The sequence below is a fragment of the Sparus aurata genome, chromosome 20 (assembly GCF_900880675.1).
Source record: "Sparus aurata chromosome 20, fSpaAur1.1, whole genome shotgun sequence".
NCBI classification, from domain to species: Eukaryota; Metazoa; Chordata; class Actinopteri; order Spariformes; family Sparidae; genus Sparus; species Sparus aurata.
Genome location: NC_044206.1, coordinates 13,385,879 through 13,403,722, shown reverse-complemented (window position 1 = coordinate 13,403,722; position 17,844 = coordinate 13,385,879). Strand labels below are relative to the sequence as shown.

Below are 17,844 nucleotides of genomic sequence, written 5' to 3'. Positions count from 1 at the left end.
GTTACATTGTGCGTGGGGCACTTTTATGCTAGCATCAAAATCACTATTTTTAAAATACTAAGAAGGCTCGACACAACATGAAACTTTGCTCGTAGTATCACCAGGGTTTGTACACATGAACATAAGCATTGAGAACATTGTTTGTGTACACAGAGTTTACTAAAAAAGGAGGTTTTTAGACAGCTCACGTTAGCAGTAGCACCTCCGGCGCGCCGCAGTCATGGCAGACAAAAAGTGTTGCTCCCCGAGTGCGACCTAACAGGCAGGCTTGGGGAGCGGTCCACCATTACGCTTCTGCCTATTCTTTTATTCAATCGCAAATAAAGCCTTGGTTGCTTTTTGGCAAGAGTTTCACTTTAAAGGATGACTTAAGTTACAAACTATTCTAACCTTAACCTTACAACTTGTAGATTTGTCAGTTTACATAAAACGTGTATAGTAATTAGGACGCTTAGTGGTGGTGATGTTTAAGTCATGAAACCACAATGTAGTCTTTTTATAGCCTAACATTAGAGGTTTACTTCTAGCAATTTAATTTACGCTTCAAAAATGACAAAAGTGGTGTTTATCCGTGAAGATTATTTTGCTGAACAAAACAAACTTTGCGTTTGCCACAGAGATCATTTCAACGATATTCCAGAATCCAAATTAAAACATCTCATAGGCTTTTTGTCAAGGGAGCCAGGGCGCTGCTAGCATCCAGGTGAGCCTACAAAAATACATGTCATCGATAAGTCACTCTATTTGCATTCTCTGTGTTACTATTCTATCTATCTATCTATCTATCTATCTATCTATCTATCTATCTATCTATCTATTGATATAGATAGATATATAGATATAGATATATATATTCAGCATTATTAAATTCTTGTGTTACAGTAGCATGAAGACAGAAATAGCCTTAGTACAGTTACATATAGAAACTTCAAAAATAGGTACAAGTAAAATAGAAATGAAACAGCAACTATACAAGAGTCATTAAACATAACAGGCAATACACAAACACTACTCACAACTGTTGTTGTACTTGAACTAACATTGCAGTAGCACTTTGTCAAGGAAAATGACTGGTGAGATTAGTAGCAGCTTGTCAGGAAGGTATATAAATATATATGCACACACACATGTCAGAGTAATATGATACGGTCAGATACAACAGTGTAACCTCGAAAATTATTTTGAATGATTATGTCACAGCCGTATAACTTTCAACACATGCATGCAGTCTTATTTTAGATTCAGATAACATTATAAATTATAACTTTGATGAATTGAAAAAAGCAAGAAAAGTTGCTTTTGCAAAATTAATCAACCAACATACACCAATGTAATGCCAGCCAAAATCCCCCACATGAATGTAAAACAATGTGAAGTGATCCATATACAGTAAAGTTGTCTTGCAAAATTTGCAATCAAACATAGGTATCTAACATTAAATGTTATATTTGTATAGCGAGTATGTGTATTTTATGACTATCCCAAATGATCCAACATTTTTTTCAATCGTTAAATGACACACATTTAAATAGATAAATCAAAAAAATGTAAACACTCCTGAGTTAATTAACAGTGGGACCTCTGTCACTCAGAGTACCTCACTTGTTAGAGAGGCCAACACCATGCAGTGCCAGGCAGAGGTGACATTTGATAGTGAGGTTGAAGGTTGCCTTGCCCCATAGCTAAAATGGAGGGAAAGGACAGGGAGGGGTTGGAGAGCTCAAGCAGAGATTAAATTTCAGCGGGACAGCATTCCCAAAAAATTTCAAGACGGACAACGTGAGGCAGAGAGGGACAGGACAGGATCGTGGACGTTCCCTGGGCAAACTACTGGAAGCACAGTTTGTGTACGACCCGGTCAGAGGGGTTTAGCTGGACTGTCGTTGGACTGAAGGTAGAGCAGACAAGCCAAACAAAGACTTTGTGTATGAGACACACGGACATGATGACAGAAAGAAAGATGGACAACCTGATGAGCCACGGGAGAGAACAATGTGAATTTTCATCCTGCAATTAGTCTCTGTCAGCAGCTGTTTTACACATAGTGAGTAAATGTTTTCCCTTTCTAACTGGGTACTAGCATTTCTTGTTGTTCCCCTTTTACTTATACATTTCAAAGAGGTTTCAGCCACTTTTTGGGCGAATGTGTGTGTTCACAGTACAGTATCTCCCTTTCAGCCATTTGCTTAATGCATTAATCAACTGAAAACCAAACCCACTGATGGAACTATCACTCTGCTTTCAGACACGGTTTGCTTTTAAGTCCTACAAATTCTCAGGAAAGTGGTTTGTTGCATTCCCTGGCTTGGCATGGACAGCAGTGACCCACATGAAGACGAAAGAGGCGGAAGGAAAGAGAGCGATGGAGAGAACGATAAACAGCTGAAGAACCAGCTCAACAGTGAGGAGAAAGGAGAGAAGGAGATCAAAGGGAATGAAACAGAGAAGAAGAAAGAGAGCCGGCGTTCTGGTTCTCTGTGGAGGAATGGATGGGCGCTGAGTGAAAGACTGGCCATTAATGTCTCAGGGATGCGTTATGAAACTCAGCTTCGCACCTTAGCCCAATTCCCTGACTCCTTGCTTGGTGACCCCAGGCGAAGGTCGCGGTACTTTGACCCGCTTCGAAATGAGCTCTTCCTGGACCGCAATCGGGCCTGCTTCGACGCTATTCTGTATTTTTACCAGTCAGGCGGGAGGCTTCGGAGGCCGGCCAACATACCCCTGGACATCTTCATGGATGAGCTGCTCTTCTACGAGCTTGGAGAGGAGATCATGAACCGCTTCAAGGAGGACGAAGGTTTTCCGAAAGAGGAGGAGAGCTCGCTGCCGTCCAACGAAATCCAGAAAAGACTATGGATGCTGTTTGAGCATCCTGAGTCCTCATCGGGCGCACGTATCATAGCAATCATCAGTGTTATGGTCATTGTGGTGTCCATCCTCATCTTCTGCCTGGAGACGCTTCCTGAATTCAGGAATGACAAAGAGTCACGAGAGGTAGGAAAAAAGCAGCTTCCGGAGAAAGATAGTTGATTGTTGAGTCATATCCCCAGGTGATCAAATATTGACGCTTTGGGTTGGCGTCCAACCCGAACTGCCATCATAAAGTGTGAGTATTTGACAACCTGGGATAAGACTCAACAATCTACCATCATTCTCCAGGAAGTTAAATTTTGTTTACCTTAGAGAACATGCTATGTTTGAGAGAATAGATAAAGGGGCGTCAAGGATTAGGATTGATTACGTGTTGCAGGTTTAGAAGATCTGGATGAAATCAAGTAAAAATGTCAAATTTGTGTAAGATAGGTAAAAGGTAAGAGGCTGACATGAGAGTGCCTATTGTCTGTAATCATTTTACAGAGGCTTTCTCTTGAAAAGTAATCCAACCTCTCACTTTTTAATGTTCAGTATCATGCCAATCAATGCACCTGGGTACAAGGTCTTGAATGGGATGTGTGTGACCGCCTGGCTCAAACAAGAAACATGATATCACAGGAAGCAGGTGTTTGGGTAAACACACACTTGGTGACTACTACAGTGTGCTGAGAGGAATATTACTGACCTAGGGCGAACTATTTGCCAATATACCTGGAAGCAGACCAGAGAGAGAGGGAGAGGGACCCCAGGAAGCTCATGGAACGATTATTTTAGCCGGGCTATTAAATTTGATACACTCGGAGTCAGGAAGTGCTAAAGGGTACAGGGAGTAACGGGAGTAAAGCTTGAAATACAAATAAATGGAGAGAAAGGAAAGACAGGGGACGGAGATGATTAGGTGTGTTAAAAAAAAGGTCACACAAGTGACCGAACACATCGGCAAAGGTGAGCCAAAGCCTTCCGGTGGCTTAGAACCGGAGACTAAAAGGTCTCACAGGATGACAAGCGTACGTTGGGTCATGTTAACACATTCCTTCAGGACTGCTGCGCTAGGCCAAGCTGCTTTTGCACGAGGGAGCTGCCAGGAAACTACTGTAACTTACTCCAGTCCAAGTCAGAGCAAAACTGCAGTGTCCATGGGTGCAGAGGGAGATGGGATAGCGACAAAGGTGGAGACGGACGAGAAGCGTTGCAGCAAAACGCTCTCATGTTTCTCTTCGGAGATCTCACGGGGTTATATTTAGTCTTAGGAGAGCCCTTGGAGCGGATCAACACATAGATGTCCACCTTTAGCAATAAACACTGTTGATGGCCTGCTACCGAAAGTCATAAGAAATACTCTCGGTTGATTTGAACTACCCTGAAACTTTATATGCTACACACAGCCCATTACAGCATAATAAACTGATCTGTTTATATCCGTATCATCCGTTTTCACACTTTTAACTCGATGTTAAGTGTAAGATGCTTTAAACGGCCACTATCCGATGCTTGAATGTAATGCTAACTGACATGGAAAATGGAAAGACAGGTGGGCTGAAAAAAGAGCTAGGTGCAGCAATGATTGAAATGTAATACCGCAGATGTCGAACGCTTTTATGATGTTGTCAAAAGTGAGAGCCAGTGAGGCGGTGGACTACATACTAAAGTTCACTGTAGTTTATTAGAGTAGCATGAGAACAGTTTATCAGTAGCAGTTCATAAAATGACATAAAAGAACATACAGTAATACCCCCACACATGCAAGAATAGTTTAATTGCTTTCTTGCCGAGTGTTAGATGAGAGGATAGATACCACTCTCCTGACTGTATGGGTAATGTGTAGCTGAAGCCACTAGCTTGTTAGCTTTGCTTAGCATTAAGTCTGATACCAATCTAAATTACAGGTGCAAAACATCGCCCAGACTACAGTCCGGAGTAAACAACTGTACCTTTGACCAATGAAAAGTGGTGGTTGCCATTTGGATGGAACTTTTTGATTTGTTTCTTCCATCAAAGCATCTTCTTTAGTCAGTTGAAAAAAAACCTCAGAAACTTCAGATGCTTTTACAGTTTTTTCCGAGGATTAGAGAAGGAAAGGAACTGAATTGACAACAAGGATACCTGTCAACAGACTACACAGCTATTACACTTTTAAAACGGTATTATTTTAGACCCCTCCCCCCAAGCTTAGCATGTTTTTACCATGTCGAAAATGCACCTATATCTATACACTCTGTGCCCTTATCAAATCCATTCTGCTTGCTTATAAGGATAATGCCACAAAGCATGCAAGCACACATACACACGCAAGCACGCATCTATCATTAGCTAGTAGTGGTGTAATGATTCATTTTAACAACGATTCGATTCATTTCACAATTCGTGGTTGCCGATACGATTCAAGGACGATCTTGGTTCATTTAAAACGATACGATCCAATACCATTCAGTGACTTAAAATCGATTCAGTAACTTTTTAGCCGAAAATTCAACCAGTGTGACTGTGAAATAAATACCTGGATACTGGACAGTACAGGTGAAGTTTCCTAGATCCCTGTTGTTTCTTGTATGGGAATCAGGTTTAAATTAATTATGGATATAAACAAGTAAACAACAATTAATGGCAAATGTATTAACCTTTTATTTGAATGAAGTGCAACCAGGAGGTTAACCTTTTCTGCTCTCATTTCCAAATAATAAGAGTACAGTAAGTGCAACCAACATTTCTTCAGGTTGAATTAACAGTAGGTTTACCTGCTACTTCTGCTGTTGTTTACAACATAAAAAGAGTATATTAGTAATACCAAAAACAGAATGCAACCGACATTCTGCAGAGCTGACGTTACCTTGCGCGGCTGCTGCAGCAGTAACGCTGCAAAAGGTGCCTGGACGGTCGGCGTTGCGTGAAATCCCATGGCACCTTAGTAGGTGGATGGAGAGATTTGTCGTGTTGCCATGTTTTTTTACTTGGCTTTTACATATTCTGCAAACAGCGAGCGACTTAATTAGAACATCTCCATCTTTGCAAAAGCCAAAGTGTTTCTACACACACTCGCCGTCTCCTCGGCCATCCGCCACGCCGCGTTTTGTTGTTCTAAGATTCGCGCTGCTGCCGGCACGTGCCAATGACGTCACAGAGAGGCAGACTGAACCGAGTAACGTTGTCTTTATCGTTAGAAGTGCTAAAAAAACACACATCCTTAAAGTTTGCCGTGCTTAAATCCAATGTGCAATTTCCTAGTATCGATAGAATTGATTCTTTAATATTTCAAACGATTTTTAATCGATATATGTCGCCTGGAAGGCCAACTTGCCGAGCACAGATCAATGTAGTTGGATTGTAGGAATATAAATCGATTCATCGATGTAGTAAATGAATTGTTGCCCGTAAGCGAGGTTAACATGGGTCACACAATGTCACCAAAAAATGTCCAGGAAACTAGTTTAACTTAAAATGACAGAAAATGACTTGTGATATATGTATTTACAGTTCTTTAGTGTTCTTGCATTATAGCAAGGGTTCAAGATCAAATATATACATGTAACAATAACACTGACTTGTTTGGTTCAGAGTTTTGGACAGCTGTGAGAAGTCCCTTACAGGTTTTTGGATTCTGTTGTTTAGTTTTTTGTATAGGCAAGCTAACAGTCTTCCCCAGATTCCAGTCTTTGTGCTAGGTTAAGCTAACTGCTTCTTATCTTAATACTGTACAAATTAGTGAAAGTATCAATCTTCCTAGCAAGAAAGGGAGTTAGCATATTTCCCAAAAAGTTGTACTTCTCCTGTAAGTGGTATTACATTATTTATGTTTTAGTGAACAATTTTAAAAGTACAGTCATAATTGTGTTTTGTTACTCCTCAGATAGCAAAATTGTTGTGGTCCCGATCTGGCCCACTCCTGACACGTCCTTCCGACCGACATACCACTATGATGGCACTTTGGCAGTCCACTCCTGTTGGCTAGATCTGAGCCACAAGCAGGCCATGTCAGACAAGAGCAAACCAGATGAACCAGAACGGATCCAAGTCTGGGCCAGGTCCAGCCCACCAGAATAGAAATGACCTGTGACCTAGATATGGGCCAGTTCAGGAGTGGACAGCCCAAGTGCCATCATTCCACGCGGTATGTCATCTGGATGAAAGTGTCTGGGACAGTTTTGCTATCTGTGTAAGGTGATACTTGCTTGCTACACTTTATAAGTATGTATTATATCTTTCCTGTCTGTCTTGTCTCCTTTCCTTCAGGAATATTTCTACAAGTACCACGCCCTTGCAAAAAATATATCTCAGAACATGCCTCCTCCTCCCAGTGTTTTCACTGACCCATTCTTCCTGGTGGAGACCATATGTATATGCTGGTTCTCCTTTGAGCTCTTCATGCGCTTCACTTGCGCACCCAGCAAGACATCCTTCTTCAAGGATGTTATGAACATCATCGATTTCAGTGCCATCCTGCCCTATTTTGTCACTCTGGGAACAGAGCTGGCCAAAGACAGTGATGCCTCTCCAGCCACATCGCTGGCCATCATCAGAGTCATCAGGTTAGTGAGGGTGTTCAGGATCTTCAAGTTGTCTCGTCACTCAAAGGGCCTCCAGATCCTTGGTCAGACACTCCGTGCCAGCATGCGTGAGCTGGGCCTGCTTATTTTCTTCCTATTTATTGGCGTCATCCTCTTCTCCAGTGCCATCTACTTTGCTGAGGCTGACCACACCAACACAGCCTTCATCAGTATACCACATGCCTTCTGGTGGGCAGTTGTCACCATGACCACAGTTGGCTATGGTGACATGTACCCCGAGACAGTATGGGGTAAAATGGTAGGCTCAATGTGTGCTATTGCTGGTGTGCTTACCATCTCATTGCCAGTGCCTGTCATAGTGTCCAACTTTAGCTACTTCTACCACCGGGAGACTGAATGCGAGGATCAAACCGAGTACACTCATGTCAAGACAGATCTGTGGGACGACAAGGAGCCAGAAGAGGAGGAAATGGAAGAAGAGGATAGGGATCCAGAGGGAGATTATTATGCCATTGAAGGCATCTGCAACCCTTTGAATGGGACTCTACTAGGTGGGCTGTGTACAGGGCAGAGCCCAGAGTTCGGAGGAGGAAATATGTATCTGAGGGAACCACTGGTTACCCAAGTGTAGGGAGGGTAAGTGTTAATTTATACCACTTGACAAGGACAAAACAAGGAAAATGAAGTGATAGAATAAAGCCCAATGAATATGGCATCATTGGTCAGGTGCTGAAGAAAGTAACTGGGAATTCATGATGTAAAACTACAAATATAGCACTAATATGGCTACTAAATACTTTCTAATGCCTTTCCTTGTTCATTCACAGGTATTTTTTGCAGCACTAGTCAGTCAAATATCACTGAAGAGAAACTTTTGTACAATAAAGCTTTGAAAAACAAGAAAAGCCAGTGAGTTTTATATTCTCAGGGTCATGATATAAATATATTATGAGCTGTTATTTATTAATGCTTTCAGCTTTTGTTAGAGATGAAAATGACTTTCTGAATGTTTGTTCTGTGCCTTGAAACTATGATGTCTTAGAAATGTCACTTTGTGGCTTAAAGCACAAGTGTGTGGGATTTGGTGGCATCTGGCAGTGTGGTTATATTTGCTGTTAGTGAAATGTGAGGCCCACTTTAGGGTCGGTGTTAGGTTGAAACATGGATCATTCTAAGATAACGAAAAACACCACAATTCTTAGGCCCAATCCCAATACAGCCCTTGCCCCTACCACTTAGACCTACCTCTCCGTTTTGGGCATTTACGCCTAGGTGTCCCAATTCTTGTTTGGACAGAGGGGTAAGGTGATAGAGGTTTTTCAGAGGCACAGCTAGGAACGCTCTGTCTTTTCGATGTATTATGGCCCTTTTCTTTGTAACGAGCATAAAACAATCACTACTAGTTTGCTGATGTCTCAGTAGCTAACTAGCTAGCTAACTTGCTTACTTTACATTTCTATCACTGATTTGTGCACAGTAGTCCTGCATTTTGACTTATTTGGTCTGACATTGAAGTTGCTGTTCTAGGAAGCAATCCTAATGGACCCCTTGCTGATGCTGAAAGCCCTGCCAGCAGCCAGGTGATGAAGCAGAGATTTGATGGCTTAATTGTTTATGAAGTTGTAAACAATTTGCAAGTGTCCATGTTTTTCAATCTCCATCAGATAAATGGCATTGTGATAATAACAGTTATGTCCGTCTACATAAATGCCATCTACGACAACTGATGACTATGAGGGTCTTTAAGGGTTGTCCCATATCTTGAGGGAGATTTCAACCATCACCCTTTGTAACTCTTGTCTGAGGGGCAAGGAGGCTGTTAAAAAGAAGGGGTATGGGTACAAATTGTAATTTTGATGCTGTTTACATGTAGTTTCAGTTAATTATAAACTAATTAAAACATAATTATGAGTATTGTATATCATATCTGCCTAAAGATCCCTCTTAATTCTACACACTGGACCTTTGATGTTTGAAGTAGAAGTGGATAGATTCTTTGCAATGTAGCTGTCATGTCTGATCAAAACTCAACCAAATATACCAGCAGGAACTGCAGACGGAGTGAGATCACTCACAAACCCCACCCCACATTCTCAACATTCTCCTGTAAGTAATGTACAAAGATCACATTTGTGTAGTTAAGTAGGCTAATGTGACCTGAAGCGCCTGACATGACCTTTATCAAGCTGTAATACAACACTGTAGCATTACTTGATGACACAGTGTTACCCTAACCCATTGTGATTGCAATGGCTAAAGTTCTGTATTTACCTGCTTAATTATGCACTTAGTGTTTTTAATAAAGATTATATTTTATTAATTTTCTTAAAAGAAGCAGTTTTATTTATGGTCGCCTGTGGTATTGAGTTGGTTTTTAGTAAAATGATTTAAACTCACACTTGCACTGCCTGTTAAATATAGCAGTGTTATTTTAGGATCTGAAAATATAATGTATCATATAATATACCTGATCCTTCACTGCTCGGCTGCTGTGTCTCTAAGAACAACATTAAGCCATGGAAGCTTGCCACATCGGATCTTTATTTTCACTTTTGTATGGCTGTGACCGACCTTTTCCACAGCTACTAAGCTGTTATAAGCAGTAGCTTCCAACACCGTTGCTCTCTATTTAACTGGAACACATAAGACTTTCCACAGTATCACAGTGGTGACCTACGGAAGGCATGTGTACCAGTGTAACATCGCAAGTGTAAACCGCCTAAATAATGTGTTTAAGTTTGTGTAAATGCTGTTAGTTTAAAAGTCAGACAAAGACAAATAAACCTAAAACATTAACGACAATCACTAGAACAGTTTCTGTAAGGCAGTGAAGCAGAGGTGAGACAAAACAAACAAGAAACACAAGTGTAATTTCCAACATTACAATATGGCAACCGACCATTAAATTAGACCATTGTGATTCTACTTTTCCAACCGCAATTGGCAGTGACGGAATGTAACCAACCACATTTACTCAAGTGCTGTACTCAAGTACAAATTTTAGGTACCCTCACTTAATTTGAGTATTTCCATTTTCTGTGACTTTATACTTCCTCTCCACTACATTTTGGAGGCAAATATTGTACTTTCCTTTTCCCGCGTAACCGCATGCCCAGAAGCAGACCAGATTGTATGATGACATTTATAGGGTACCAATGTAAATGCAAATGATGTAATTACTCTCTATTTATTACGTTGTGCATCAACATTAACTTCATAACGATACGTTGAAGTGTCTATTGCCATTATGAATAAATTTAATAACAACTACTTAATGGGTGACTTTCACTTGTACCAAACTTTGTCACAGAGTCTTTCCTTTTAATCAAATATAACAATACTGGTAATTGCAAATTTTTCACAATGCACAAAAACTGCAAAAACAAATGCACAAGCTTATTTATGCATGTGTACACAAGCTTTAAGAAGAATTTCACTTAATTGACTTTATGAAAAAAAGTACACCTCTATGCAATTCTCCTTTGTCAGTGCTATGGAAAAACTTAAAGTTAAATTTACTCATACAAATCCCTCTGTCTTTCAGTAAAGAAAAAGCCCTTTTTTAAATTATAATTAATTATGGTCCTTCAATAACTGCATATGGCTTTAATAACTTGGTGGACTTCAGAACTGAAGAATTCAAAGCATGCAAGATATGGTGTTATAAAATGTCACTGGTTAAATACTGTGTAACAACCGAGAAAGCCCTATTTTTCCCATCCCTAAGACACAACACTCAGATGATCACCAGAACCCACAAACAAACTGCATGAGGGAGCTTGGCCTGCATTTCGTCATTGCTCATTTGTCCACTAGAGAGCGCTCCTGCTCTCACAATGATCAGCCCACTCCCTCTCTCCCCCACCGTGGAAGCTGTGGTATTACTCAGAACACATTCCTAACATTCTGTATATTTTACCTTCCTGTAATTGTTTTGTGAAATTTCTGCATCACTGTCTGACAATGTGAAAGGACAAACAAAAGTGAAATTTATACCAAGTTTATTTTCATTCTCTCCAGCCTGACAAACACAACCGAGTTGCATAAACAGAACCCTGCTGGACTCAGAAAACTCCAAAGGATGTTGCAACAAGGGCCATTTCTTGCTGAGAACCTAAGATGCTCTTAAATTACTAACAATAAAATCTCAGAAGCTGTTATCAAAAAATATGACATTTTTAAATAACCATAGACAATACACAATAAATAAATAAGTTACATTCATGTTTCTCTCACAGAAACATGTTGAGAAGCAAAATAACCAATCATCAAGTCTGCAGGTTCTACCTGGCTGATAATAAACACATTTTTAAAAGTGACACATAGAGTTAAATATCTGTTAAATTAATATGTGTTACTTGTCCACTGATAACTGAGGACTGACCACATCATTTAGACCCATTCCAAGAGGATCATCAGAGTCCACGTCGAAATATCTCGGGTTGTTCGGTTGTTCAGACACACTCTCCCCTGCCAAGGTATTTCTGAGCGGTAGGAATCGAGTGAAGGGGACTGTGTGTCGGTCCGGGGAGTGTTTTAATGCCAGAGACACAGGAGATCCGTGGCGCGAGGAGAGGAAACGGGTGTATCCATCTGCCAGGAGCAGCTCTCTGAATGTGCAGTCAGCCTCGCTGTAGTGACTCTAAAAGGGACAAGAGATGCACAGTGAATTGTCAGTCAAGGACAGGAAGGAGGACAGACGTTTCACATTTAAAGTTTTCTTTGCTTACTGTACCTGCCCTGTCAGATGGCCTTCGCTATCCATACAGAGAAACAGAGACGTGGACTGTCCTTTGATGGCAACATGGCCGGATTTCACTGATTTCAACTCCAGCACACCTGGAAACACAGAAAACATAAATAGTTGTGTCTATATAGTTTTTTTTATTTATTTTTACATTTTCTTGGCCTCAGTACATCTCCTGTATTGTGTGGATTTAGCAAGAAAAATATCCTATCTGCAAAATACTCACTGTTAAGGGTCTGAGCATCACTTCCTGACACTCTCCCATCCGGGGTCATCTGCAGATACATCCCTCGTCTGTGATTATCTGCAACAAGAAAGAACGAGAGCAGAAAGAAATCAGTGCATTGATGAATTTAAGCAGTTTATATTCATATTTGTGTAAATCATATAACTAAATGATGAAAATAGTATTATAAATACCTGTGTAGAGGTGCACCTCTCTGACTTGACTATCAAAGGACAAAAGTGGGTTGGAGTCAGTGAGATAGAACGACAGGGAGAATGGAAGTGAGATGATTAAGAGAAGGGAGGGCAGGTAGGAGAGAGAGGTGTGTGGAAACAAAAACATCTGGAATAACAGATTTAAGGAGCCTCCAAATAAATAAGAAATAAATAACTTAATAATACAATTTAATAAATAGGTTCCGTACAAGTAAGTTCCTTTTCAATCAAATTCTGAACAAGAGCAAGTTTTGTGCTCTTTTTAAAGGAGTTTTTGGAGAAGGAGGTCCTTCTTCATGAGAGCACCGTATGAGTCACACATTTGTACATAATTAAACCGTGATTTAATGCTGAGAGGAAGACCTGTGTTCAAACACTATGTATGGACTTCTTCCGTCCCGTTTACTGTAAGAGATTCTCAACCCACGAGGTCAGGTGGGAAAAATTCCTCTGAAAGAACAAGCTCGGGAAAAAAGGGTATATTTAGAGTTTATATTTCCTACTATTTGACCTCTTTTAGCAAGTGATTTAACATGAATCAAGGACTGCTGATTTAAAGTGTGTATATGTATTGTGCAAAGAAATTCAAACTTAGAAACTTAATATTTACAATATTAATGAGCCCACAATGCAAACTTGAAAATATTTATATTTTCCATAACTGAATAAACGAGCTGTTCTCAGAGGAAAATAAGGTCCCAAGAACACTGTTTAAGATAGGTGGCGGGTCCGCCACACATAAAAAAAGTAATACAGTATTAAAGTATTAAAATGTGTTGTTGTTTGTTTACTCAGTTTATTCAGTCATGAAAACAACATAGTTTGTTTATTTGGTTTGTTTAGGCATGAACAAATCATTCAGCTAGGATCTGTCTCTTGTGATTAAAATGTCTTCCCCAAAACTACATAGTGCACCTTTAATGTTAATAACTCAACAACTCACAATCAATTACCTTGTTAGTTTTATTTGAAATGTTGCAGTTCAACAAGACACTCAATAGTTATTTGTGATCTGTCGTCACGTGTGGAACAATGAGCATCTTACAGTAACTCTGTGTGACTTTCCATTCTGGCTTCCACTTTACAAATATACACATTTCACAAGCTCAAAACAGAAGATGCAACACGAACATGTCTCTCTGCGTCATCTGCTAAATAAATGATCGCGGATGTGTTGCACGGTATTTATCTTACTTTGATATGTGTGTGTGTTTTGTGAAACGGTGGGTGAAACTGATTTACAGGCAGGAGACAAGTGTTTATGTGACCGCAGCTGTGCAGTCACCAGAGAAGCTGCACGTCATGCCTGTAAAGTCACAAGTTAGGAAACACGGAGCATCACCAGGAAAACTACTTTACTTCCTCCTCAGAGTGCATTACCACTGTTTGATTTCATCAGGACACTATATGTCAGGGGCCAGTTCATCCAGACTGACACAAAGTCTCACTTAATCACTCGTAAATCAAAACTGATTAGGTCATTAAACTGTCATTAAATCTGCCATTCTTAAATTGAAAAAAATATTCATGAGGCAGTTAGAGGGAGCCTTTAACCAATTTGAGAAAAACACTTTAGAATATCTTCATCAAGCCTCCAAACTGTCAACAGTCTAAGAAAAAATATTGTGGCACCATTATTAAATATGGATCACCTGAGCTAGTTCGATTTAAAAAAACAAACAAAAAACATCGCTATGCTCGTAGCCTATTTGGTAGCCTCACACGTTTCCCGATGTTGAAAGTGACACATAAACAGAAATATAAACAGAATGTTGGTCATAATCACGGACAAATGCCCCGGGAAAAGAGATGACTTGTTGTTCTATGTAACACAATGCACATGTGTTGGTTCATCCTGGAAAACACAGGAAAACAATGCTTAGAAAACAAGGAGGCAGCGCACGCACTCCAATTATAACAGATGTCTGTATTATAGCAGCTGATTCCTTGTAAAATGGCAAAAACATTAAAAAAAGGAAACATGTTTTAACCTCTAGGTCTCCATCCGGGCCCCAAACAACAAACAACAAGCGTGTGGCCTTACCTGTATTATTTACAGCCAAAGCCAACACATGACCCAGATAATAACACAGAAAAAAGTGAAACAACATGCAAAAAATATATAATACAACTGCAAAAAGCTGTTAAAAAAAGAGGGGAGCCTATTACACATTTTATATATTTGAGAGTATCCGAAAATGTTCTTTCCTGTTCATGATGTAATTATTACTGAATTATTACTGTCTGCTTCATGTTTTCCCCTCAATAAAACGGAAGAGACACTGAACTGTTCTTTTTAAATTCAGCTTATAAAACGAAATTAATTCAATGGGATGAAATGAAAAAAAAGGTTGCAGTTTAAAGATGGATCTCAGCCAGGAGATGGAGCCAGAGTCACTGATTTAGTGGTTTTGTGACTGTGACAGGAATTTTATTTTTTTTCATCCATCCTTTAAAACCTTCCTTTGTGCACTCACATGTAGTGTCTGTTAGCATGTACTATATAGATCACCAGGTTAAGGGATGCTCCCACTGTCCTCTACTGTTAAGTAACCCTTAAGACTAAGGTGGATAGACATGTTTTGTTTACCCTTTTATGATGTATTCAATATCTAATGCAAATGAAAATCCAGTGTGTATCCAGTGGTTTAACTTCTTTCCCCTGAAAAAGTGTAGGTCTTCTTTTATCCTTTACTTCTTCCTCCCCCTCTCTCCCACAACTGTCCCACATCCTCTCACACCACGTTGTTTTTGGGTTTTTTGCATTTTTTTCTGACAGTTGTGTATCAGAAATAGGGCGTGATGACGGCATGTGTCTAGGTGTACATTTTATTTAATCTGTTTTAATGTTTTATGTGTGTCTGGCTTGGTAAGATTATGGGCAACCATGACCCACAACGACTGCCTCAGTAGGTTGTGTAAAGGTTCTACAAGTCTCTAGCTTTAATAGGGGAGTGAACAATATTCTTCAAAATGATTGTATCTAATTTCTTATAACAGCGCAGATCAACTCAAAGACAATTATTTAACTGTGCAAACTTCTGTATGTATTTAGGTGACAGCATGAAACCCCAGGTCAGACCCATAGACAACAAGTATGTTCTGGCTAGACCCAGAGAAATCTTCGTTATAACCAACAAACTACACATTTAAACATATCAACAGAACACATACTATGAAAATAAAACAAAGCCAAAATTATCACAAAACTTCATCATTCATCCTTAATGACATATTTTACATTCTTCTGCTGTGGACAAATGTATCTATTACAAATTTATTATGGGACTGGACTGAATACACATGACCTCTCCAATGAAGACATATTAGTACAACTCTTAACTCTTATATTGCGATCACATACACACAACAAGGAACTTTCATTCTTCTAAATATGCTATCTAATAATATCTACAATGTATTTATATTATAATTCCAACATAACTTATGGATATATAACGTTTCATGTTATATACTGTGTTTCACAATTCAACAGTGGCGTGGCAGCAATATGTTAACAAGTCTGGGACACAAACACCTGAACTATTTATAGCCTGTCCTGTGTCTAAAAAGCATTGTGGGGTTTCCTCTTCCTGCTCTGGCTTCGTTCCAGCCCTGTGGCGATCACTTCACCCTGACTGAGCACAAACCCGCAGTAAGAAGGATATAGCTGAGTCAGTGTCTTTGCTATTATGCATAAATAAAAAAGGACTTTATAATGGAGGCCAATATACTGAGATAAATTAAACTGTAGACTAATCAAGACTTTACACTGTACTGAGCAGGTAAAGTAGTGACTATACCAGTCCCTTAACCCCCTTACTTCAACTTTGTTAGTGCTGTGTAGGTCTTATTCATGCCCCTGACAGCCAAGTTTAACCATAATCTGAAATTGACAGGTTAAAGATGAACTAAGCATGTTCAGCTCAGTGATTCACAGTCTGAAAAAATGACCTCCAGCGCTATTAATAACCACTTACCTGTGATCTTCTGTGGGTGGTCAGTGTGAGGGGGGAAATAACTCCTCCAGCAGCCTTGTACAGGTATGTTTTTTTTTTTAATTACAGCTTTTACAATCATTATCATTATTGTTATCATATTATATTCAATTATCATCACTACTCTCCAGTAATATGAATTTAAATCATAACACAATTTGTTTTTTTTTCTTCTTCAAAATGTACACATACAAGTAGCATATCGTAAATGTCCATAATTTTTAAAACATATTTCCTTTTTGTCAACCTAAAATGAAATTACAGTCAGTCTTAAAACTAAGTATGAAATGAACGTACAGTTTTTAATACACACACATACATACTGTACATACATACAATAGCAGTTATCATAAAAAATGATAAAAATAAAATACACACATTTTACAAAGTCCTGACCCAAGCGTTCACATCATTAGATGATTGATATCATGACGTTCACTCTAAAATGGTTGATTTTGGCATGCATATTAACACAAATGCTTAACTCTTTTTTTCCCAGTTTGAACAGGATTTTGTCATAAAGCACTTTTGCTAATTGTCTCATTGTCCGTCCTATTCACATTTGTGCATCTCATGTCTGTTATGGCTTAAGAACATACATGTCATTTCCCCCCAATGTGTACTTACACTCTCCCCTCGAAGCTCCCCTCACCCCAAACTCTACTGTGTTATGGTGTTACTAGGCAGAGTATGTTCTATCATCAGTCTACAAATCAAGGTAAGATCACCTGCAGACGATGGGTGATCTCTCGATCTGAACAGTTGAATGCAGTTTTCTGATTTGAAAAAAAAACCAAAACATAAATTTGTTGTGTCAATATTGCCGTCTCACACACAAAAAAACAGAAGATGTGTTCACAATAGGCAATGGTCACTTTCTACAGGCCACTTTCTACAGAATCAAACAGCGTCATGCCACAACTATGGACCGAGATGGAGCAAGAGAGAGAGAGACAGAGAGAGAGAGAGAGAGAGAGAGAGAGAGAGAGATGGATGAACACACACTCACTCATTATTTTATCATCTTTTCAGAAATCATTCACTCAGTGTCTTTGATTCCCCCGAGACAATCCGGCTCGAACGATGTTGGTCGTCTTCTAGTGTCCGTTTTTATGATTTTCATCCTCAGTTTTTTTTTTTTTCTCTTCAAAAATGTGTTGTTGTTTTTTTTCCTCGGGTAAGGATGGAGGTGGGGGCTCTACAGAATGGAATAAAAACACACACGTGAATAACTGTGATAGCTCCCGCTGAGAGGAGACGTTTGATTCAGTGTTCACACAGG

General features: G+C 39.5%; 3 protein-coding genes across 4 annotated transcripts in view; 1 reads left to right on the top strand and 2 right to left on the bottom strand.

The window, feature by feature from the left end:
• Positions 1–1,503: 1,503 nt before the first annotated feature.
• LOC115570653 (potassium voltage-gated channel subfamily A member 7-like) lies at positions 1,504–10,614 on the top strand. Its single transcript, XM_030399282.1, has 3 exons — positions 1,504–2,044; positions 2,246–2,994; positions 7,102–10,614. The coding sequence occupies exons 2-3, from the start codon at positions 2,311–2,313 to the stop codon at positions 8,005–8,007; spliced, it is 1,590 nt and encodes a 529-aa protein (XP_030255142.1). The 5' UTR covers positions 1,504–2,044; positions 2,246–2,310; the 3' UTR covers positions 8,008–10,614.
• Positions 10,615–11,673: 1,059 nt separating this feature from the next.
• fgf21 (fibroblast growth factor 21) lies at positions 11,674–12,623 on the bottom strand. The gene is made up of 4 exons (XM_030400067.1): positions 12,544–12,623; positions 12,350–12,427; positions 12,112–12,215; positions 11,674–12,018 (listed from the first exon to the last, which is right to left on the bottom strand). Exons 2-4 carry the CDS (start codon positions 12,408–12,410, stop codon positions 11,731–11,733), a joined length of 453 nt encoding a protein of 150 aa, XP_030255927.1. The 5' UTR covers positions 12,411–12,427; positions 12,544–12,623; the 3' UTR covers positions 11,674–11,730.
• A 3,979-nt stretch (positions 12,624–16,602) lies between these two features.
• Positions 16,603–17,844, bottom strand: part of LOC115571044 (liprin-alpha-3-like) — a 30,857-nt gene continuing 29,615 nt past the window's right edge. For both annotated transcript variants that reach the window (XM_030400065.1, XM_030400066.1), the window contains one exon: positions 16,603–17,760. The gene's annotated coding sequence lies outside the window, so the exon portion shown is untranslated. The remainder of the gene's footprint in view (positions 17,761–17,844) is intronic.